Source organism: Mus musculus, chromosome 1 (genome assembly GCF_000001635.26).
Source record: "Mus musculus strain C57BL/6J chromosome 1, GRCm38.p6 C57BL/6J".
NCBI classification, from domain to species: Eukaryota; Metazoa; Chordata; class Mammalia; order Rodentia; family Muridae; genus Mus; species Mus musculus.
This window is the reverse complement of record NC_000067.6, coordinates 168,108,024-168,133,256: the sequence shown is the minus strand read 5'-3', so window position 1 is coordinate 168,133,256 and position 25,233 is coordinate 168,108,024. Positions and strand designations below refer to the sequence as shown.

The 25,233-nt window shown below is 42.7% G+C and overlaps 1 protein-coding gene across 2 annotated transcripts in view; it reads left to right on the top strand.

Moving 5' to 3' along the window:
• Pbx1 (pre B cell leukemia homeobox 1) overlaps window positions 1-13,893 on the top strand; it is a 313,002-nt gene extending 299,109 nt beyond the window's left edge. The window contains exon 8 of one of the 2 annotated variants that reach the window (NM_008783.3): window positions 11,777-13,893. Coding sequence is in view for 1 of the 2 variants with exons in the window: in XM_006496700.3 (XP_006496763.1) it covers window positions 11,777-11,797 (21 nt within the window). In the remaining variant the exon portion in view is untranslated. The remainder of the gene's footprint in view (window positions 1-11,776) is intronic. The other variant, XM_006496700.3, reaches the window with a different exon arrangement.
• Window positions 13,894-25,233: the final 11,340 nt, after the last annotated feature.

Below are 25,233 nucleotides of genomic sequence, written 5' to 3'. Positions count from 1 at the left end.
TCCCCAGTCCCCAAGCTGAAGGGACAGGCTCCAGGAAGAACAGCATACTGTCACTCACATGTGTCATTCTATTGTACAACACCACCACAGCAGAGAATGAACTTTGCATACATTTAACAGGATGCATCACATTCCAGCTCTCCCTTTCCAAGGACAGAGACAGCATCTCTTATTCAACTCTTGTGTTCCCACCCCCTGGTCCAATAGCAAATAGTGTTACATACATGTTGAACAAAGAATGTGCCAACTCAATTCATCTTCATCTTTTGAGAGAGTGATTGGGAGGGGGGGGGGTGTGAGGTTCTATAAATGCTCTAAAGAGGGCTACGAACCTTCTCCCCAGAGGAAAATCTACCTTTGCCTATGACTTCTAAGGCAGGCAGACAGGTCCTTGAGCTAGGAAACAGCATCGTTATCCCACAGCATCCTTTGCAGGTGATTCTTCAGCGTCTTTCTCCCTGGGCCTTCCCAGTGCTGGGAGATTCACTGTGTCCCCACTTGGGGACAGTGTTAATGATTGGAGGTGTGTTCTTTGTAGAGTAAGCAGCAATCTTCCTTCCTGGAACTTATACCCCATCCTTCTTGCTCTCCTGAAGCAGAAAAGGAGCTAGAAATTTGCTACAAGGGATTTTATTCCCCACGTACGAACTGCATTTTGAATGTCTGGGAACACAGATCTAGAGCCTTCATGGGCTTTTGATTTACCTCCTCCTGTTTTGCTCCAATTGGATTTGCATCTCTTTCCTGTTCCTAGCCTCATTTAGCACCACCCTTGGTAACCTGTGAGGTCCAGGGAATGGCAGAGGGCATGGCTACTATTTCTTCCTTTGTTCCAGATAATGTGCTGGCCTTATGTTGCCTAAGTAGCGATTGCTTCTTGGTGGACTTCTCACACCATTGACCCTTAATTAGCAAAGAGTCGGTGATGCGCCCAAGCCTTTGTTCAGGTGTGCAGTTGATAATGCCCGTCTCCCCACCAGGCGTCTGCCACTTGCTGTTTAGATCGAATCGCACTACTTATACATTTATCCTTGTTAAAGGCCACCCTATTAGATTTGCTCCTTGAGTCCAGCCTAGTGAGACCTTTCTGGGTCCTGATCGCAGCATCTCACATATTAGCTCATTACTCTCAGACAATGCGTTTAATGTGTAATAAAGAGCTACCATTTCCAGACTCTTTCTCTGACCAGATGCTACACTGTACGTAGCCTGCTATCTCATTCCAATTTTTTAAAGTGTGTGCCATGACACTGGTTCTGTTTCATCATTTATTTTCTTTCATTTTATTGAGACAAAAATCTTTCTACAGATCCCGGGATGGTCTTGAACTCTCTATGGAGACCAGGCTGTCTTTGAACTTCAGGATGTCCTTCTGTCTTAGCCTTCTGAGTACTAACATTACAGACATGCATCACCATGCCCTGCTGACACCCATCTTATATAAAATAAATTTCTGAAAATCTCTAGAAAAGTTTTTTTAAAGGTATATAGAGACACCCAAATATATGTAGGAGAGTCAGGATGTGAACTCACAGTGTGACCCTGAAGATGGCATGCAGTGCCACCAGGCTATGTTGGCTGTCAGCACAACCCTGTTATAGACTGGACCAGTAAAAGCCAGTGCCTATGGCAAACACTGTGGACAGCTGCAGGCTGAGGGCAGACCCTTTCCCCTTTATTGGCATATTGTTGTTCTCCTTACTCACTTTTATCCCAATGGAGGGCAAAAGGAATCCTGTTCACTATGTTGAAGAAATTGGATCAGGGATTCTGTGCTGTTGTAATATATTTCTTCCTAGGAGTAAGTGATGGTAATAGGATGTGTCTCGTTTGGGTCAATTCCTGCTGAGGTCTGTAAGTCACAAATTATTCTACTTCCTGCTTTGAAGTCATTATTGAAGTCGAGCCTAGATTCTTACCTGAGACGTCTTCTGAACTCTACCAGTTTGCCGTTTTAAGGGGTGTGGTACACTTTTCTGTTATCTAGCCTCTAAAAGCTGATGAAAGCAGATGAAAAGTCCAAGATAATCTCATTATTGTTCTCTTAAATTTGCTACATATCCCCCTAATTAATGACAGTTAAGCCTTCTAAGACTTTACACAAAAGACGAGGGAACATGCTTTCTCAGCCAGTTTGAGTGCATCTCTCAGAGTCAATCACCAACGACCTCATGCAGGACCCTTGTCCATGCTTAGCTTTTATTCCTGGTGGACTTCATTTTCCAAACTACTAGTTACATTTCTTAATAGTTTTCTCACGGGTGTCTTTGACCTGAGACCACTGTGAGATAAAGAAAAAGGATAAAAGGTGTAGAAGAGGGAAAGATCTGATTTCTTCCAGAAATGGTTTAGAAAAATAAAAAAAGAAACAAAACAAAACAAAACAAACAAACAAACAAAACCCTCAATTGGTGACAAACAGGACCCCCTAACAAGGACCTTGGCATTCCCAGAATTCTGAGCATAGCTCAAGAGATGTTCCCTGTTGGAGCAGTTCACTTAAGTTTGCCTTTCTCATCTGAGTATAACTGGATAGGTAAATAGTGGGGCTCTCTGGCTTAGGAATTAACCTCTTTTCAAACGTAATTGTGTTCCCACCCTCTGTCAGCATGACCTCTCCTCCCCATTTCTCTCTTCGGACACCCCTGTTTGACTGGAATTTTAGGTGTGCCTATGCGCTAGTTCATTTATGCCCTCATTTATTTACTCTATTATATTGTATATTATATAATGTTAAATATATACCTTCTTATTGCATAATGTTCACAACATCGGTCTGTGATGTTTTAACATGAGTAAGATCAATGCAGACCATTGTAGATATAGAGATGGTGCTATCAGAAGCTATGAGCTTTCCCTGCAGAGCCTTCCTCCGTGAGCTTCTGTCCTGGATGGTGTAAAAAGGAGGACGTTGAACAACATTGCCACTCTCTGCTTCTTGGCGGAGGGTGCCATGTGACCACCTGTATCCTCTGGGCTGAGGGTGCCATGTGACCACCTGTATCCTCTGGGCTGAGGGTGCCATGTGACCACCTACATGCTCAGATCATGCTTCCATGACCTTTCTTGATGGACTGTACCCTTGAACTACACGCTAAAATAAACTCTCTCCCCTGCCCCAAATTGCCTTTTTTTAAGAGCAGTTTTTTCAAGGTGTTAATAAAACCTTTTTCATTTTTTTAAATATTTTTATTACATATTTTCCTCAATTCCAATTCCAATGCTATCCCAAAAGTCCCCCATACTCTCCCCCCCTCTTCCCTACCCACCCATTCCCATTTTTTTGGCCCTGGCGTCCCCCTGTACTGGGGCATATACAGTTTGCAAGTCCAATGGGCCTCTCTTTCCAGTGATGGCCGACTAGGCCATCTTTTGATACATATGCATCTAGAGTCAAGAGCTCCAGGGTACTGGTTAGTTCATATTGTTGTTTCACCTATAGGGTTGCAGATCCCTTTAGCTCCTTGGGTACTTTCTCTAGCTCCTCCATTGGGAGCCCTGTGATCCATCCAATAGCTGACTGTGAGCATAGGGCTGGAGAGATGGCTCAGCCGTTAAAGGCTAGGCTCACAACCAAAAATAAAACCTTTTTCTATGGAGGCTAAAGATCCAGAATAGTGAATCTCCTTCCATAGACTAAAGGAGGGGAAAGATCTTTGAAAGCATCCAAGCCACCTCCCATCCGATCTACAGACGTGTCTAACAGAGCAAGGCTTAGTTAGCTTCAGCGTGGGGTTGGGGAAGCCTGGCAGCTGGGGAAGCAGGCTGGATCTGAGGTTAAGTCAGGACTGCAAAATGGAGGAAAAGGGTATGAGTGGGCAGAGAAGCTGTCAGATAGAAACGGAGTCCCAAGAAAGTCTCTGCCAATCCAAGACAGCTCTGCAACAAAATCCTTGTTTAATTGAACCCCACCGTGGACAGATAGCCACTGCACCCTACTGCCATGCTCAGTCACTGCCTGAGATGGGTCTCAAAAAAGATAAGTGACAAGGCTGTCAACCACCCCCAAGACTCTACACCCGGCTGTGGACCCTTTGGTTTGGTTTTTCTGTTTGCTTATTTATTTGTTTTTTTGTTTGTTTGTTTTGGTTTTGGTTTTTTTGTTGTTGTTTGTTGTTTGTTGTTGTTGTTGTTTTGTTTTTGTTTTTTGAGGCAGAGTCTCAGTATGTATACAGGCTGGCTTTAAACTCTTGACCTTCCTGCTTCAGCCTCCTGCATCCTGGGATAGACCTGAGAATCACTTTTGTCCACGTCTACACCCTTCTAGAAGCAGGATGTAAAGAATGCATGTATGGTTTCCATGTCTCCTACACAATAAGAACTGAATCTTGGGTCAATTTTAAGTTCTAAATATATGTTTCTAGTGACTTTTTAATAATAGTAGTGGCTATTTTTCCCCATTGTAAAGTAAAAACATTTTTAACACATTACAATTGCCAAAAAAGGAAAGCATAAACACACATTTACATAAATATATATGTATATGTATGTATATATGTATGTGTGTACCTGTATATGTGTGTGTGTTATATCATATATATCAAATGGTTTTTCATTAAAACATTTTACGGCAGGCATTTGGGCAGCAATTGAAAATGGCCTGAGGTGTCTCCAGAGCCGAGGTCAGTGAACTCAAAACAACCTCTTGAATTTTCCATTAGTGCATAGTTAGATGAAGTAATAAATAAATTATTATTAAGCACTTTGCAAATAGAGTGTTATGTAAATGCTAAATAATCATAATAATACAGTAGTATGCTGATCTTGATAAACGGGTCGACTTCTATGTCATTTAAAATGGATGGCGCAGCAGTGTCTGTAAAGATGAATGAGGCCCACACTCATGAAGCTCAATAACACACACACAGACTCTTCTGCTGGGAGGCTTTGGCCTCTTCCGGAGTGGCTGCCTTCTCTTCCCCTGGTCTCTGTGGGACAATTAGCAGAGGAGAGGGATTCTGGCCCAGCTTTAAGGGGTAGTAAAAGGCTCCTATGCAGGGATATTGAAAGGAGACCTAGGTGAGCTGAGTGTGCAGGGATTTGCATTTCTGAGAAGTCAGGGCTAATCTATACCAGGCTGGGGGCAGGGAATTAACATTTATTGAGCGCCTCCTGTGACCCAGACTCTGTGCTCGCTCAGTGCTCCGTGTTTATTATCTCATTCATCCTCCAGGCCAGCACATTAAGGTAATAGAGGAATGGAATAAAGCAGAAAGCATGGCTATTTGCTGTGGAAAGGCAGAGACTGACCCAGAGCAGGAGCTGCTGTTTGCATTCTGTTTTCCTGGTAGGGTATGAGAAGGGGAAAAGCCCCCGGGAATCAGTAGACTCCAGACCCAATGATCTGTCACTGCCCCCAGGTGCTACTGGCACCTTTCAGAAACGAACATTTGCATGATGACCTATGTCTTTCTCTGGAACCACACCTAAGGACTGTCCCTTCTCACCCCTTCCAGATTTAATGCACATACACCACAGCCCAATACACCCTGATTCAGGCCTTCTATAACCCTTATCAATATTTAGCAGGTGTTCATATATGCATAGGCCTGAGGGCAACACCTCATCAGTGGACTATGACCTTATGCCAGTTCTTAGGGCAGTCCTTGATTCACATTGTGTGGCTTCTTTGATGAAAACACTTAACAGTTTGTTCCGTACTTCACCAGATTTCCCTCAAGTGCAAGGCAGAGAGGAGGGGAGAACCAGGTAGGCCCACCAATCCCGGGACGTTTAGCTGTCAGATGATCTTGACCCACTACCTGTTGACTCTTAGATCTAGGTGTTTGGGGACTTGCTCTCCCTTCACCCATCCCTGGGTGATGCTCTTGATTCATTGCCCTTTGTTTAATATGTGGAATTTTAGAAATGTGAACGTAGCTCAATTGCCTCTCTCTCTCTCTCTCTCTCTCTCTCTCTCTCTCTCTCTCTCTCTCTCTCTCTTGGTGTAAGTACACACTGGACTGTATATTGGAAGGATACAGTTTGATAAGTTTTGAACATGTTCACATTTAACCAAACTCTCCTTGCTTACAATCCAGTCTTTCCACCTTGTACTTTTTCCCTCGGCAACCACTGACCTAGTTCCATCACCACGTCTAGCTTGCATTTTCTAGAATTTTGTGTATGTGGAATCTCACGGCATGTGCAATCTTCCTCATCTGGCTTCTTTCACTTGGTGTAATTATTTTGAGATCCATCTGGGTGCTTTGCTTTTTCTTTGTTTTATTTACAGAGATAAGGACTTTGAATATATGTATCTTACATAGTGTTTACATCGCACCCAACCCAGACTCCAAATTCAACTTCTATCACTTATGATCTGTGTAGTAAGGGAAAAGTTCCACAACCTGTCAGAGTCTTGTTTGATTTGTTTTTCTGTTTGGCTGTCATCAATGAACTAGGTAAACTGCATAGCATACGATCTATACACGAAAGGCATTTGATTTCCCTACTAAAATATAAATTGATATACGCTAGAGTAAGAAAACCCATCTACATCTTTGTATTCAGCCAAGTACTTGGTATTCACTAAAGATTTAGAATTCGATGGAACAGTGGGAGGGATATGTTAATTCACTTCAGAAAACAGAGTGCTTCCTATTTGTCTGACATCGAGGCATCTCCGACTTTGAGAAACTCCTGTGTAGATTGGAGGGATAGGGGATGGAAGATATAAATAAAGTCATTTTGGTGTTAAGAATGACCTGGATTCAAAAGATGTTTGGAAGACAAAAATCAATAGACTAGGTGATTGTTTAAAGCAGGAGTGAAGTGAGGCAGGTTGGGTTGGGTTGTTCTCAAAAGCAGGGAATTAAGACAAATCGATTTCTGTAAACAGGTAACCAGGATGGTTTTTGGTGTCTTGGCTTAGGATGTAATGGAAGATCCAGGTGGAAAACTCCAACAGTCAGTTATATTTCTGCACAGCTGAGTTAGGGAGTTCAGGGTAGAAGACAAAGACCTCTGTATTTTCAGCACATAGAATGCTGATGGCACGGAGCGGGTAAGTGGGGAAAAGTATATGGAATGAAAATAGATGACCAAAGATTGTTAGACATGGGCAGGCAGCAGAATCAGGAGACATACTGAAGTACTCTCCCATGGACCAGTCCTACTGGGAAGGTTTTAAACCTGCTCATTTCAATCATACACCATTTAACCCATGTGATTCCGTGCATGTTCATTTGTGTGCTGTTGAAGTGCAGTTCCAAAATGGGGAAAGCCCTTCTAAGCAAAAGGTGTGGCCCTTTATCTAGAAAGAGCATGGCTGGGGGATGATAGACAGAAATCGCAGTGGGACAAAAGAGATTTTGCAATGCTAAAAAAATATGTCTCACGGAACAACTGAGTCTTTTCCCCTATTTTTTTATTGAAAATATATTCCTTTATTTTTTTATTAGGAATTTTCCTCGTTTCCCTCCAAGGATAGAGAGGGTTGAAATATTGACCTGAAAAGGAATTTGTTTTATGATATTCAGTTGCATGTTGCCTGAAACTGTCCTTCTGTGTGCTCTCATACCCCCTTTCCTGTATCACTCAGTCACCTAACATGTTATGTACTTTCCATGCACACATATCATATTAGGACCTAGAGACACAAGGAGTAATGGTGTTTAGTTCCTATCAAGGAGAACCGGCGAATCAGGAGAATGAATACTCTCAGCTCATTGCCACAGCATCCTCCACTGACTTGGTGTGTGTGTGTGTGTGTGTGTGTGTGTGTGTGTATGTGAGTGCTTGAGCCCTTTTCTTCACTGCACTGATGTGCTGAGACACAGCTGTGGAAGAAGTGGCCACTGATCACCTGACACATCAGGTGACTGGCCTACAGAATTGGGGTGACCAAGGGATGGTCAGTCCATGGATGGGATCCAGGCCTCCCAGCCAACCATTCTTTCTGCTAAGGGGAATGTTTTTGTCCCAGCTCCCATCACTCTCATCCTGGGCAATTTGCCTTTGCAATTTTCTGGTTGTCTATTTTATCTCTTTCAGCTGACACATTTGACAGGTCTTTGCAGGGGGTGGGGGCGGAGAATACTGACTTTAGAATAACTTGCCTTTGGTCAAGCTCTGTGTCCCCCAGGTAAAAGAGTGGCTTTGGGAGAGCTATCCTCATTCATATACCGGCCCCTAGACCCCACTGTTCATCTGGAGTGAAATATGCTTATCAGCTTTGCGTGTGCCAGGGAGCACTATCAAAACCAAATTAGCCCGAACTGGCCACCATTCAGGTCAGCTAATTAAATTAGCTATTGTTGCATTACTGATAAGGACAGTTTGGAAATGGAAAAAGGCTGCTCATCCCAACAGCCATAAAGAGAAAGCCAAGAAAATGTGTTAATAGGAACACTGTGAAAGGAAACCCCTCAGACTAGCAGCAGTACCCCCCAGGGGGGGGGGAGGCGGCTTTGGTGGACTGTTCTATGAGCCATCTGCTCCAAGATCACTGTTTATAACCCTCCCTGGCTCTAGTCTGTAAGAATACTGCTGCTTTCTGGCTTTCTGGTCCCCAGCTTTAGCTGGGCCAACTGTCTCCTCTCCTCTCCATGATCCTAATCCTTCTAATAGTATGAGGAGAAGTGGGGACTGGAACCTTCTCTAATATACTAAAATATAGCCTCCCCCAAATATAAAAGACAGCTGGTAACTAGAAAAGCCTTAAGAAGATAGGAGAGAAGAGGAGAGAGAGAGAGAGAGAGAGAGAGAGAGAGAGAGAGAGAGAGAGAGAGAGAGAGAGAGAGAGAAAACAGGAAAGAAAAAGGAGGGGTACAGGAGGAAGCAAGTAGATGCCCACTGAGCATCTACCCCATTATGCAGCAACAGTCTTTCCACTACAGAACACTGTGTTGCTGAGGGTGCAAAGGAAGTTGTCTGCTCTCTAGGTAAGCTGCACATACAAGCCTCACTCTAGTCCAACGACTCAGTGTCCTGGGACTCCAGACTTGAGTAGAGAGATGCAAAGGTAGAGAATGTTAGGGAAGTCATTCTCTCTGATGTAGCTTGTACACCAGTGACACTGCTACTTGCACTCTGACTCTTCTCTCATCAGCTCCAACACTCTCAAATCTTCACACTGACCTGTCCTGATTCCATCTCACCAACACAGATGATCTAGGCTTCCTAAAGTCTGTGAGATGCAGCCATGATGCACTCTCTTGAGCTTAAATTAATCCACCTTGTGAAACCCCAGGGACTCAGAGTTTGTAGTTCAATTCACTTCTCCGACAAGATGTGACCTCAGACCTGGAAATATTGCCTGATTTCTGGAAACCATACAGGCAAGAATTAGCAGATTTGAAGTTCTCATAGAACCTCCAAGTCTATGTAACCATGCTGTCTGGGAATGAGAGCCACTCACCATCCCTCTGTGAAAGCGAGGACAGCACTAGGGGAAGCACATTGGGAGACCAAAAGGGAGAGCCAGCAAAGTCTACATCCATGCCCTTCATTCTCATGGCTGCTTTCTCTACTGACTTTAGAGACCCCCATTGAAGGCTTCAAGTTTTATTCAATCATGAGCAAATAAGCAAATTATAAGCTTCTTTAAAAATAGTATCCATGGCCCCCAATGGAGGAGCTAGAGAAAGTACCCAAGGAGCTAAAGGGATCTGCAACCCTATAGGTGGAGCAACATTATGAACTAACCAGTACCAGCTCTTGACTCTAGCTGCATATGTATCAAAAGATGGCCTAGTCGGCCATCACTGGAAAGAGAGGCCCATTGGACTTGCAAACTTTATATGCCCCAGTACAGGGGAACACCAGGGCCAAAAAGTGGGAGTGGGTGGGTAGGGGAGTGGGGGCGGGGAGGATATGGGGGACTTTTGGGATAGCATTGGAAATGTAAATGAGGAAAATCCCTAATTAAAAAGAAAAAAGAAAAAAAAATCCAAGATCCAATGAAACATTTAAACATGAAAAAAAAAAATAATATCCATGTGTCACTTCACACATGTTTAGTGTCTTTCACTATTAAGAATGGAAACTCTGTATTCCCAGTATATTCAGAGTCCCCAATAACATAGGCTAGAGTACTTTCTAATGAACAAATTGCTGCATAGTACAATGAAGGGCAACAGTAATATTGAGAACTTACTTGCTTGCTTGGATTGTGGGGTAGTGTGTATTTCTAACTAGGTAACCTATGATGTGTGCTTGCCTGTGAACTTTAACCTTGAAAGCTCCTTCTCCAAGCCTCACTCTCTTCCTGTACAAAGGAGTGAACTTCTTGTCCTAAAGAAAAATGGCATGGTAGGCTAAATAAGAAATTCCAAAGGTGAAGGAATTAGGATATTTACAAGGATATTTGATTATTAAAAATCTGCCACACCTATAAAATAAGAGAAAAAAGAAAAAAAATACTGGAGAAGCTATTCTAAGGAAAATAACCCAAAACTCTGTTTCTGTTTCCATGTTCGTTATGACTACCAGGCAAAGTTGAGTCACCCATCTTGAAATGCAAAGATGCTAAGTCTATGAGACCCAGTGGTTCCTGTTAGTTTATCACTGAAGGAGCATCATCAGTGCCTCCATCCCAGAAGACATTTGTCTTCCTGGTGTCAATTTAATCAACTGTAAAATTGGGAATTTGATAGAAAGAGAACTCCTAGCTCTGGGCAAATGGATATCTACAGAGTCTCCAATAGAGTCACAGAACTATCATGTTATATCTGCTAATATAAATACTATACAATCATAGCATAAAAGGGGGGAAATGTCATGATCCTACCATCCCAATACAATGGTGCTCACTGTCTATGGATCTTTCTGATGTACACACATACACAATCAATAGTTTAATAATTTGGTTTATTTTAAAAAGCACTTTAAAGCTTGTTAAGCTCAACCTGACCAGTGTTACAGTTCAGAAGGTACAGTTGATGATTTTCTTCCAAACTGTGCTGAACATTTTTTTTGTTTTCCCTTGACCCTCAGTTGCAAAATAACACCCACTTTCTTCATCTTGTCAGGAGGAGAGGCTTCATGGTCTTCTTGCCTATGTAGAGAGAAGTATTAATTCTTAGAGACATTATTAACTCTTGGGGGAACATCGGGATTTCTGTGATGTTTTTGCATCACTACAGGACTCTATGTGCGTTTCACCAGAGAAAAGGAGATAGATGCTTCTTTGGTCCTCGTTGACAGCCTTTACTGACCTCCAAGAGGATCTGGAGACAACATTTATCATCCATCCTTTTACCAATGGAGGCAAAAAACAAACAAACAAAACCAGGTGCAGAGGAATGAATTTGGACTCAAGGATGTGTAGACAGTGTATTGGGCTTGAGACTCACAAGCTGTGTATGCTGGAACAAGTTAATGTCCTTAGGTTCATTTGTGTCTTCATCTCTAAGGCATGGACCATATTAATTAATTCATAGAGTGGTCATAAGGATTAAAGAATCTAATGTAAGGGGATGCTATAAAATTAGCTACCTTTTTCCTTAAACTGTAGTACTCTAAACAGGTTACACCATTAAACTCTTGCTAATATTTACAGTAGAGGGTTTTTTTTTCTACATTACATGAATGAAAAACTAACTTCAATTTTTGGCGCCTGATGAGCCATCTCTGGAGTCATTGAAGTCCAGGCCTTTCGCTTCTCTTCCTATTTTCAGCTGGTTAGCTGCTCACTGAGATCTTGCCAGAGGGTGGGGAAAAGAAATAAAAATGGAAATTGGTCAATTTGACTCTTTGATAGCAGTCCTGATGAACGATCTGGGTGGAAGATGCTAACATTGCGAATTAAACTGGAGTTTTGTCTTCTTTCCAGGATATGTCAAGAACCTACTGATCCTCACAAGAACCTACTGTCTCTCTTCTCTTGACTGAAAACAAAAGTCTTCTTCTACCTGACCCGTGGCCTGACTTCTGGAAGAATGCATATGGACTTTCGAAGAAGTCAGAGGATATCTGCTGGCCACTTGTATCAGACAAAACAAGGCTGGTGAGCAGGGAGCTAGCAGATGTTGTAACCAGATGATTGGTACATCGACAGAGTCCCAAAGCAATAACCACTATTCTTTCTCTTCTCCACTAATCCAGCAATCAAATAATCACTCTTGAGCATTTACTGTGTACCACAATATAATATAAAATGTGGTGAGTAGCTAGATATATAAGGTAATCTCTCAACTCTCAAAAAAAGTAATGCATTTACAAAGTAAGAGTTATGCATGTGACAAGACAACTAATCGCATAGGGGAGAGAACATGGTTGCAGGTATAGCATCTCCCACATGTCAGTCACTGTGGGAGGGGTTGCACATGTATTATTTTGACTAATCCCTACCACATCTCCAAGAGGAATTCCTATCCTCTAATAAATAATGAAAATTGAGAGTCCGAAATATTTAGTAACTTGCCCATGGCCACATAGATAAAAAAAACCTAGAGCCTATTTTCAGGCTTAGATGTACCTAACTAACTCCATAGTCTATGCTTTGTTACTAACCCAGACCTGCCAGTGAGAGAAGTCAGAGCTCAAAGACATCATTTAGTGCAGCTAAGCCAAGACAAAACTCTAAAATGTTTATCAGCAAAATTTGTTTTATCTGGCCCATTGATTGGTTTGGAAACTAGTTCTAGCCAGAAGATAAATGCCTAGCTACTACAGACAGAAATGAGGGACTATAAATGACCACATGGTAGTCTCAGTGCTGCCACCATTTATGTGTGTTCATCTGAGCAAGTTGCTTCCCTCTTCTAGGATCTTGTGCCATCTTTGGTGACATAGGGCATTTCCCCCTTGTCTAATGTCACACTCTGTCACTAGGCATCTCTATGGTAATAACAAGGTCTACAATAAAGCAGGCCCAAGTTTGAATCCTGGCTCCATCCTCAAGCCTTGGGCTGTTGGGCAAGTCATGTATACAACAGAGATAATAATACTACCTCAGGGTCTCTGCCCTTATTGTTCATTCTCCTTGGAACAGTTCCCAGTTGTCCATAAGGTCGCCTGTAGAGCTCCTTCCAGTTTTACTCAAGTTACCCACTAGCTAGGGCTCCCTTGGTCTCTAACCTTGCAAATGGCATTTGCCATTTCCTATTTTCTTTCTTCATGCTCTTATTTTCCTTAACGCTGAACACCTAACATTCTATATAGAGCACTTGATTATCTTATTTATTGCCTGTGCCCATCTTCTTACCTCTAGAATGTAAGCTCTCTATGGGCAGGATTTTTTTGTATTCTTTACTGTTGTACCCCCAGTTTCTAGAATGAATTAGGTGCTTAATAAATATTTCTTGCATAAATGAATGTTCATTGCGAGGATCGTTTGAGTCAAGGGTTTTGCATGGGATCTGTCACATGGTAGACACATGGATGTTATCTACGTGCCTGGCAGTTGTCGTTTTATTATTCTACCTAATCTCAATACCATGTGTTCTCTTTCCCTTCCAGATGACCCAAGGTTAATTAGCCTTCTGACTTCTTTAGTGAATTTTAAAGTCCATTTCTGAGATTATTCAAATAAAAGAGGATAAAGTCTTTGTGACAGAAATAAGGAGAAAGGCTTGCAAGGCAGAGTTACCTTCCCTTCCCATACACAAAGGCACGTGACATGAGTAGAAATTCCAGAAAGCATATTTCTGGTGCACAAGAAAGAATTTTCATAGAATTGAATGTTAACAGAGGGAGTAAGTTATTTCAAGAGAGAGGAAGCTGCTTACACCTGGAGGTCTCCTTAGAAGCTAGGAAACTGTATCTTACAGATCTAGAGTACAATTATAGTGGGTGACAAGGTTGGAGTTCAGCCAAAGGGAAGCACTCTCTGAGATCAATGGAGATGGCTAGTAAAATGTGGCATCCCTAGGAAACAAGACAAATGGGTAACCAATAAAAGTTTGTTCAATGTACATAATCAAATAAATCAAAGATAGATGATCAAGAGGCTAAGACTATCATTGCAATGAAAAATCAAGACATATTCCTCAGCTCCTAGACTCTAATCATAAAGGTCTCCAGTGGAGAAGCCCTTAATGTCTTAGAGATTAGAAACCATGTCCCATGATGGTTTGAAAAAAGTTCTTGGGCATTTACTCAGATGGTTATAGACTTGGAGAAAGAAGACGGCTTAAATATTTGGAGGATTGGTTAGCACATGCCTAATGTTGACATGCACATCTGGGACACCGAGAGTTAGTTATCATAGTCTTGTTCTTAGGGAAGGATCGTACTATGCCCATTGTGTGCATTTTTTTTTTACAGTGAATCCACAAGCTTCCCAGATACACATCATAAGAGAGATCCCTGGATGGTGGAATAAAAACTGCTATGTGTAGCCAAGTAGACCAAGTGCAAGCTTCTGAAACCTTTCTTTCTCCAACCTCCACCTCTCTACCAAAAGAGTAAATTAAAGGCATTCTAGAATAAACCAAACAAACCACTACTTACAAACCTGAGCGATGTCAGGGTGGCAATTTCCAGTACATTTTCATTTATCTCACCAGTGTGGTGCCTAGAGAATGCTAGTTGTACACTACTGAAGAGACATGAATCTTTTCTCAATCAAGTAATAGTAACCCTAGTTGCAACTGCTGTGATGAGTGTAGAATCTTTGCAAAGGCATATTAACACAGCTCCAGTGTGTATGATGCAGCCTCTCACATCCTAAATTACTTATTTTCTGTGGTATGAAGAAGAATAAGAGTTTGTATTCATATGGCATGGAAAAAAATGTGTATTTGTGATCTTGCCCTGAGCCATGTGAATTCTTCTACTTTTTTAGTTTCTTGGAGGCTAAAGAGACTGAGACTGGCCATTCCAAAGAATGTTACACTCATCCATGACATTAATAAAATTGTGTTAAGAAGTACCAGGCATGAGCAAATACGCTGGGGATTTTTAATATAATAAATGCGCTTTCAGAGGCAGGAGATGAAATTTATGGATATCCAAAACCCTAGAACAGCACCGAAGTGTGGTGGTGTTGGGGCGTGTTAAGGCTTCCCTTCCAAAGATAGTAGCTGATTATGTCAAATCCTGCTTCCTGCCACTGAGAAGAAATAGCAATACCTAACAACTTTCCCTGAGTCCTGGAAGCAGGTTCCACAGGGAATACTGCTCTGACTGTCACCGAGTAACATGGAAGACTGCAGCTTTGAGTGAACCCTAGAGCTATAAAGGGCTGCATAAAGGTTTTGAATTACTATGAAAATAACTCTGTAAATTGGACCATGTGACGCAGCAGTCCCTGTGATGTAATAGGCACCTCTGGTGGGGAAAGATGCTCTGTGGGGCTATGGTATGCCACAACAAAAGTGTCATGATGTAAATCCAGTATTATTGGAACAGAATCAAGCCATTCATACCAGAGAATTATATTCCACTTGAAAAGAGACTAACTACCACGGGAACCTGAGAGATGGGATAACTGACCAAGGGATACCAAATGACCATGAGGCCAGACATTCCATTATAAGTTACGTTAATTCAGAATCACCAAATTTTAAAGTACAGTAGACTTGTTGGTGGACCTATTGACAATTTCTAAGGCAGAGTGTTATAAACAAGATTAGCAACAAAAAGGCTCACCGGACACAGTCTGCTGCATGACTGGGTAACTCAGCCAATTTATTCTCCTAGTGCCACAGTAGTGTGTTTCCATTAGCTCATACATCTGAATGCTTGAAGGATCCCTAACGATGAGCTGAGTGGGAAGGCTGAGCTTTGTATATGGTTGCAGATCCCAAGTGGTTAACACTGGTACTGCTCTTGCTTAGTGCTCTGCAACACACTGATGAGGGGAACTCCTCCCAATAGACGGAGCACGGAGGAATCCAGAGCTCCTATTTTGTGTGGTATTAGAAGTGGACAGAAGAGAAAGGAAAGAAGAGATGGATAGAGAGAAGGAGGAAGAAGAAGAGAGAGAAAGACAGAGAGATGGAGAGACAGAAAGAGGCACAGAGACAGATGGACAGAGAACCTGCTTCTTGGCATTGGCTCTGTTGGAAATGTGAAAATAAAGACACTTAAAAACAAAGAGCAAAGACAGGCTCTGGAAAAGATGTGTGTGTGAGTGTATGTGTGTGTATGTGTATGTATGTGCATATATGTATGTGTGAGCACATGTGTGTGTATGTATGAGTGCATGTATGTATGTATGTATGTGTATGAGTGCAATGTGTGTGTATGCATGTGTGTGTGTGTGTGTGTGTGTGTGTGTGTGTGTATAGACACAAAGTAAAGATCTTAGCATCACTTAACCAGTTCCCTAAGTTTCCATCATAGACAACGCACGAAACAATCAGGTAGACAAAACAACCCAGAAGCCTGCTCTTTGGTTGGCTATCTGGGTGCTGATACAATGGGTACATCAATGGAATAAAGGGCCCACTTTCCTCAATCAGCAAAAACGACATATTTATTTCCATTGAGCAAAGAGAAAACTTCATCCTCCCCTCAGGTGATCCCAGTGGGTTCCATCCCTGAAGGAAACACGGCTGCTGGTAGCAACCTGGCATCCTGAGATCCCTTCTGCCTTGGAAGAAAAGGCAACCAGATGAAATGGGATCTGCAGGCAGTCCACATTTGAATTTGTCATCCATGCCTGTAAGTCTTCGGCTATAGTCACTCTGAGGGCTTCAAGTGGCAAGGCTTCTACATGATATTTTATCGGACCAAAACTCATGTTATATTGTAGCAAAGAAGAATTAACAGCAAGCAAACAACTGTGGAATTTGTTTTTCCTAGCACATTCAGATAGTCAGTATGAAAAGGCTCTCTCTCTCTCTCTCTCTCTCTCTCTCTCTCTCTCTCTCTCTCTTTCTCACTCTGTGTGCGTGTGTGTTACATTCACATGAGTGTACAGGTGTGCACGCCTATGTACACTCGAGGAGGCCAGAGCCCAGCATCACATATCACATATATCCAGTGTCTTCCTCTATTGCTCTCTGCTATATCACCTTGAGATTGGGCTTTTTTTTTTTTTTTTGGTTAATAGGGATGTGTTCTCAGGTTCTCTTGTTTGCAGAGCAAGTACTTGCACCTGATGTCACTGCCAAGGGTAAAAGGAATCCTGGAAGTCAACGTCAGCTTAGAAATGATACCTTGCAGTAATAGAGCACTGTTTCTAGGATCCTGCATATTTTATAAAGCAGTGGTTCTCAGTCTGTGGGTTGCAACCCTTTGGAGATCAAATGACTTTTCCACGGGTGTTGCCTAAGGCCATTGGAAAACACAGGTGTTTACAGTACAATTCCTATCAGTAGCAAAATTACAGATTTGAGGTAGCACCAAAAATAATGTTGTGGTTAGGGGTCACCACAACAATGAGGAACTATATTAAAGGGTGAAGCATGGTGAAGGCTGAGAACCACTGTTATAAAGCAATAACTTTATATGATACTGTGTCCTTGATGTATAGAGTACATGGATTAAAAACCACAACATAGGGGGCAGAGTAGCCCCATTTCTGTTACTCCAAGGGACCTATTTTAGGGATTTGGACACTCTATTCCCATGATGCCAGTCTGTGTTCATGTGGAAGACCATTTCACAAAGAAGAAAGGATGTCTTCAATAGAAGATACCGAAAGGCCCCTTGAACAACCAGCTATGGGTGCTGTTGGAGTCTTTTTGACTCATGACTACAGGAATCCAGAAATCAAGGTAGTGAGGCAGGGTTTCTGACCTAGATTAAAAGCCAGCTCTGCTGCTACTGGTTGGAGCAAACCAGAAAATGTGTGACCTCCTGGTAATTCTGGTCACTTTGTCCTTCTCAAACACAGATGCAGCACTTACTCTCTTACTCACAAAACGTGGCAATAACCACAAACACCACAGCAAATCACATTTCTTTCACGTCAAAAGGATGAGGACACTGGGGGAAGGGAGCGGAACTTACTGTAAACAGAATGTACTCCTTTATGCAGAGCCTCCAATTAGCTGGTGTTCTCCTCCAGGGTCCCTTAGGGCTCTCTCACAGATGGGCTCTTGTGATGATCTCATGTCAGCTTGGTTAGGTTACAGACTGCCCATACATTCGGTTCATCATTTCTGAGTGCACCTGTGAGGGTTTTCAGAAAAGACATGTGTTCGGCAGTAGTCTGGGTAAAACAGAAAGCCTTCTCCAGGATGGGTGGGTCGCAACTCACCCATTGGAGATTTGAGAAGGGCAAAATTTTTCTGCTGTGAGCTGGAGCTGAGATGTCTTATTTTGCTCTGCCCTGGTGTTGGAATTGGCATCATCAAGAAACCTTGGCTGTTAGGCTTTAGATGGGCTGAGAGCTTGTATCATCCATTCCTTAAGTTTCAGACCATCAGATCTAACTAAAACTATACATTTGAGTGTCTTGAAACTCAGGCTTGCAGAAAAAGGGTCAAACAATTCATTATAACAGATGCTTGCTACAATGGAATCCATTGGTTTTATTTCACTGGAGAATCTACCTAGTGTATGAGGCAAAGACTATAGGATTAGCCTCAGTAAAAGCTACACGTATTACATGTTTATGTGTGTGTGTGTGTGTGTGTGTGTGTGTGTGTGTGCATGCATATTCATGTCAGTGTATTGGTTCATGTAGGTGTGCACATGTGCATGCACATGTGCTTGAACACACATGTCAAGGCCATGAGGTGAGCTTGAGCATCTTCCTCAGCTGCCCTCAACCTTAGTTTTTTTGAGACAGGCTCTCTCACTGAATCCAGAGCTCATGGATTCAGCTAAAACTGACTGGACAGTGAGCGCTAGGGATCTGTCTGTCTCTGCCTGCCCCACGTCCCCAGAGTGGTGTTACAGATGCAGGTCCCCACACCCAGATTTCCACGAGTCCTGGAGATCTGAACTCAGGGCCAATGAATGCTTATGCAACAAACTGTAGTCATCTGAGAGGAGAGAACCTCAGCTGATAAAATGCCCTGCTAAGATCAGGCTGTAGGCAAGCCTGTAGAGTATTTTCTTAGTTAGTGATTGATTGGAGAAGGCCCAGCCCACTGTGGGTGGTACCACTCCTTGGCCTTACTCTCCTAGGAGATATGTCAGCACAGTACAGTGTGTCTGGTGATGCTTGCCCCGTTGCTGTTTCTTTCTCTTTTTATATGAACTGTCATTCTTTCCAACAGCAGGTGTCCCTTCTGGCCTCAAGGTGAGCAAGCATAGAGTAGACCCTATTAAACTTCATTCCTGCATCTTCAGCGGGTTCCTGAAGTCTTTAAAAAAAAGTCTTCCTCAGAGGAGGTGGGAACAGGATGTAAAGGGATGAATGGGGTGCTTGCCATTTGAATCATTTCATCCTTTTGATTATTCAGCTGCTATACAGATGCCTCTTTGGGCGGACTGCTGTCCATAAGAAAGTAATGAAACTTTCAGGTTCAGAATAAAAGCTTCTATTTTACATGTTCAAATAATAAAAAAAACAAACAAACAGGGAGTCCCACAAATGACAAGAGATCAGAAACCTATACCATGGACTTCTTGGATGTACATTAAGCTTGCCTTAGAGGGACAGATTAAAAAGCTGAGATTGACAGCTACAAACTTCCTCCAGGTCGGCCTCAATAAAACCCCAACCACTGTCCACATCCAAGTCCCACACAGTCCTGAACCACTGAACACATATTTCCAAGGACTGGGATATGAGAGCTGGGTGTGGCTTTCTCTGCCTGGTTAATTGGTGTGGGGTACAATAATGGTGAGGCTATGAGATCTGCCTGGCTCCAGCATTCCTTCCCCGTGGGAGCTGATAAAGCCCCTCCCTTGGTGGATGCTCATTGTCAGCTGCACTTTTATTTTGGCAAGATGACCTTTACAACACTATAGGGCCTTGTTGGCTCCTTAGCATGTGGGTTATTGTCACTCTTCACTGAAGAGAAACACACACAGACACAGACAGACAGACAGACAGACAGACACACACACACACACACACACATGAGTGTTACTTACACAATTGTCAGCCTTCCAGAATCTCTTGGGGCTGACAGAATTATCTATAAACGTGCTTTTTGGGAACAGTTGAACTGGGATTCTAGAAATGGGGTGAAGGCCAAGAGTTGGGAAAAAACAGGTGCTGTAGTTGCACCTGCAGCCATCCTGGGGCTCGCTGCATCGAGCCTGCTGTGCTTGCAAATCATACTTTGAACTTCAAAAAAATGTTTCTTCTGACTAAACTATCTCTGGCTTATATACCTAATGTGAAAGTCAGTTTGCATATAAGGGATTGCCAGGGAGCTTAAGTCAAATGTGAGGCCCATTGATAAGTTGGGGGAGTATGGGTCTATCACTCCCAGAAGATCTCCATCAGATAAGACTCAGAGTCAGAAGAAAGGTGGGGGGAGGAGAAGAAATGAAAACATCCACAAAAACTGCAGAATGAATGAATGAATGAATGGATGGATAGATGATGATGATAGATAGATAGATAGATAGATAGATAGATAGATAGATAGATAGATAGATAAAGATAGGGAATTTGCCAGGGTTTACCCCAAATCTGATCTATCCCAGGTCTTGTAGGGTTCTGTCTAGTTAAAAGACATTCTGTCTTCAAGGAAGAATTTTCTCTCTCAGCACTTGGAAGGCTGAGGCTAGACAATTTCCTTGAGTTTGGGGCCAGCCTGGGCTACTGTCAGACCATGCTTCAAGAAGGGAAGGGAAGAGAAAGGAAGGAAAAAGAAGAGAGGATGGGGCAAAGAGGGAAATGAAAGGAGAGAAATGTCTATCAATTCATGTTTGTTTGTGATTTGGGCTACTTTCCTGTGAAAACAGAATTGAATGGGACACCAGCTCATTTCATCCAGTCCTCTTATCTAAAGGATAAGTGGCTTGGTATTTCTTTGTCTATGTTTTGCACTCAGGGCCTTATTCAATCCTCACAACCTTCTGGGGGCCCTGTTACTCTGTCCCGTGGAGGAGGCCATAGAATACCCTGGAGACGCTGTAACTTTCTGAGTAGTGGTTTCAAGCTTGTGTCTTGGGTAGCCCAACTTTTAATCGAAGGTCTTTACATCCTAATCAGGGCTCCCCACCAACCACTGCATCATTGGAATAAAGGCTCTTACAGGTGATTGATGCTATCTTTATGCATTTGTGATGACAGATGAGCTATGTAAAGATAGCCCTATAACCTTTTATATCTATATATAACCTATACTAACTTTTATTCTTGAGAAACTCTGCTATTGTACATAAAAATGTCTTCTTTATAATGCGGTAATGATAGCAAAGTGGGTATTTTATACGATTGCTTGATGAAATGTAACATTGATGACTACATGACAGCCCTAAATAGTTCCTTAAAATTCTAAAGTCTGGGAACTGCCATGTATATTGTTTCTGGCAGCCCACAAAGATAAACAGGAGATTCCTGTAACCATTCCACTCATCACCCCATCATGCAGTCACCAACCCCAGGTCACTCAGCACCATCGTGGTAAGACCCTGCCCTCATAGAATCCAAGACCAGTGTGGCTCAGCCAGAAACCTGCATACTCTTAGAATTCCCATAGAATACAGTGAAGGGCATCCCATGCAGGCTCAGGACATAGGAGAGCTGACTTGTCTCTGCATTTGTCCTGATATGTCAGGAGAGATTAAAGCAAGGGACTGAAAAGGTACCTAAGGTGCCCAAGTCTGTGCTCAATGCTCTGTGCCCAAGTCTGTGGCTCCAGGTGAAAAGTGTCATGAAAAGAAAGATTTGGAGCCAGCAAGATGGCTCATAAGGCGAAGGCACTTGTTGCCAAACCTGACAACCTGAGTTGGATCTCAAGGACACATACAGTGGGAGAACAAAACCAGCTTATGAACACACACGGATAGATAGAGATAGATAGATAGATAGATAGATAGATAGAATGCCATAAAAGGGACAAAAAGGTTGCCATAGCATTTATCAGACAAAATTCCAGGGCCACAACCTAGATGTTCCGTTTAATTAGTGGATATATAGTCATAAGTAGGTTCCTATGTGAACCTGGCACTATTGTAACAATAAAATCATATACCACAGTACTATAGTCCTTCCTTGCCAGGGTTTCAGTTACCAGTGATCCCCTTCAGTTTGAAAATGTGCAACAAGACATTCCTACACCACATTTAAAACTGTGCATCATTATGAGTAGATCTGATACTATCAGGACATGAATCATTCCTTTGTCCAGTGTATCTGTCCTGTATATACTACCTGCTCGTTAGTGCTCAGCTGTTTTGGTTGTCAGACTGACATGGCATCATAGAGCTTATACTTTAGTACCATTTCTTCACTAAGTGATGGACTCAAAGTTCAAACACAGTGAGGAGCCCTTTCAGATATGCCAAAGAAGAGCATTGTCTACTCGAACTGTGAAAATTCTGCTTTTCACAAAAAGTATAATTCTGGGGATGCAAGAATATTCAGGGAACTGTTGTTAATGTCTTACTCTGACTAACTTTTAAGTTCAACTGTAATAGGTATAAAAAACCAGAGAATGATGTCTGGTTAGATGGCTCAGTGGATAAAAGTGTATATACTGTGCCAAGGCTGATAACCTGAGTTAGATCAATGGAGCCCAAAATGGCAGGGAGGGAGAGAGAGAGACAGAGACAGAGATAGAGACAGAGACAGAGATGACTTCTAAACGTTGTCCTCTGACCTTCACATGGGCACGGTAGCATCTGTGCACCTGTGCATATGTATACACACACACACACACACACACACACACACACACACGTGCGCGCGCACACACGTGCACACACACACACTAATGAGCAAATAAACAGAAAGCTGGAGTGCAGGAAATACAGGCATCTACTTACAGTCTTGAAATACATCCCTCCCCACTCAGGAGAAACTGTTGCAAGATACACAAAGCACTTCAGCTTGCACGCACCAAAAGCTCACTGTTGGCTTCTGATTAATTTTCCTGCTTTGAGTCTAGGGCAGTAGTTCTCAACCTTCCTAATGCTGAGACCCTTAAATACAGTTCCTAATATTGTTGTGATCCCCAACCATAAAAAATATTTTCATTGCTACTTAACTGTAATCTTGCTATTGTTATGAATCTTAATGTAAATATCTGATAGGCAGGATATCTGATATGTGATTCCTGTGAAAGAGTTGTTCAACCTCCCTATCCGGGAAGGGGTCACTACCCACAGTTTGAGAACCACTGGTCAAGGGCTCCTGATTTTCGATGTCTCTTTGGTAATGTTGTATCTTCCAGACAGGGAAAATGCTGCTTGTTGTCAAAGTCATAGTGACTAACTCAGAGTTTTCCAGGAGAGGACCCAAGGAGAGAACGATGGTTAAGCAATCAGACATTCCAGACTCCACCGCACCCAGCACGACGGGTGCTCTCCCAGCCTCTCTGACATGCAGTTGGTAGATCCAGCATATTCCTCTCAGGCAGAAGTCCGTTCCTGGTGCCAGGCGTGGAGCAGGCATCAAAGTCTTTGCTGTCAGTGTCCATCTTTTCCCCCGAGCTGCACATTCAGTGTCACAGCTGACACCTGGGATGTCAGGTTCTGACATATGAGGCCGTGGGGTCAAGTGGGGCAGGGGTAGAGGCAGGGACTTGGTTATCACAGCCAGGTACATGTCAAAGCAATTTCTGCTCATGATTGGGCATTGAGCCTGAACCTGGACCCAATCGGGATCAGAGTGATGGGCTTAAGTTAAGTGACAATGTTTGTCTGGCGAGGGCTTATCTGACAGGACATGCTCCCTGGCAGGGCTGGGGACGAGGGTGTGTATGAGGCAACAGAGGTGTATTATCTGCCTTTGTCTTGTTTCCACGTTTGTTGCTAGTGTGTGCTTGCTGACATTCGACTGGATTCTATTTATGCAAATAGCCGACTTCGCTTTATTTTCCCCATCCCCTACATGAGCACAGACCACTAACTGTCACAAAGGTTTCCTTCCACCGCGGTGACTAACAGCACGGTCACTCAACCAGCAACAAGGGAAAGGTCTGGCTGGGGAAGAAGAGTGTTTAATATTGATGTGAGTCCTGAATAAATGGGGATTTGCTAGGCACCCACGGTGTTCCACAGCGAGACTTTGAATCAGACCGACCCAGATCCACATTTCTGCACTAATACATAGTTTCATGGCCCTGGGCGACTTCGCTGAGCTTCTCTTGGCTCCTGTTTCTTCATTCCCTAAAGTACTGGTGGAATACTATCTTTGATGTGGGAGAATTTTGATAATCAAATGAAAATGTGTCCAAAACAGTTTGTGGGAGGCCTAGTAAAATGTAATCTCCGCTCTCCTCCCCTCTGCCTAACCCCCAAACCTAATGCAGACTATGGGAGGAAGAGGAGGGGCATAGAAATTGATTGTGACAGTTTGTGTGTTTTGAAGAGTGTTCTTCCATTATCTTTTGGATGGCCTAGCTTTCTAGAACTTTCAAGCATTCCTAAGCTATAGATTGCAGCTGTTCATCAGTCAGGGTGAGTGGTTTCCTCCTGAATCTTTAACTTGCATTTAAAATTTACATACCATTTGTACTGGCTGGTTTTGTGTGTCAACTTGACACAAGCTGGAGTTTTTACAGAGAAAGGAGCCTCCCTTGAGGAAATGCCTCCATGAGATCCAGTTGTAAGGCATTTTCTCAATTAATGATCAAGGGTGGGAGGGTCCATTGTGGGTGGTGCCATCCCTGGGCTGGTAGTCTTGGGTTCTATGAGAAAGCAAGCTGAGCAAGCCAGGGGAAGCAAGCCAGTAAGTAACATTCTTCCATGGCCTCTGCATCAGCTCCTGCCTCCAGGTTCCTACCCTGTGTGAGTTCCACTCCTGACTTCCATTGGTGATGAACAGCAATGTGGAAGTGTAAGCTGAATAAACCCTTTCCTCCCCAACTTGCTTCTTGGTCATGATGTTTTGTGCAGGAATAGAAACCCTGACTAAGATAGCACTTATTTTGTTTTTGCTTTTCTTTCTTTTATTCTTCCCTTCCTCTCTCCCTCCCTCCCTCCATCTCTTCCTTCTTCATTTGTCTTTTTTGTTAAGAGAAAGTAGGGCCTGCCCAGTACCTTCTATCCGACCTTGGCCTTGTACTTAGAAAATCTGATCCATCCTTATCTTTTTACCTAACCTTCATTCTTCTGAAAATTATCGTGAAATTTTCCTTTTATAACAAATGACTTCACCCGGCTGTAAATAATCATGCTTGCTTCTTATGTCCGTGTCTGTTCTGGAATGTTCATTCTCAAGCGGTCATACAGGATTTCTTTTGTTGAGAAATAGTTAACTTCAGTAGATGTTGAAAATGATATTCTGGTTGTAAAAAGAATTAAGATACAGACTAAAGT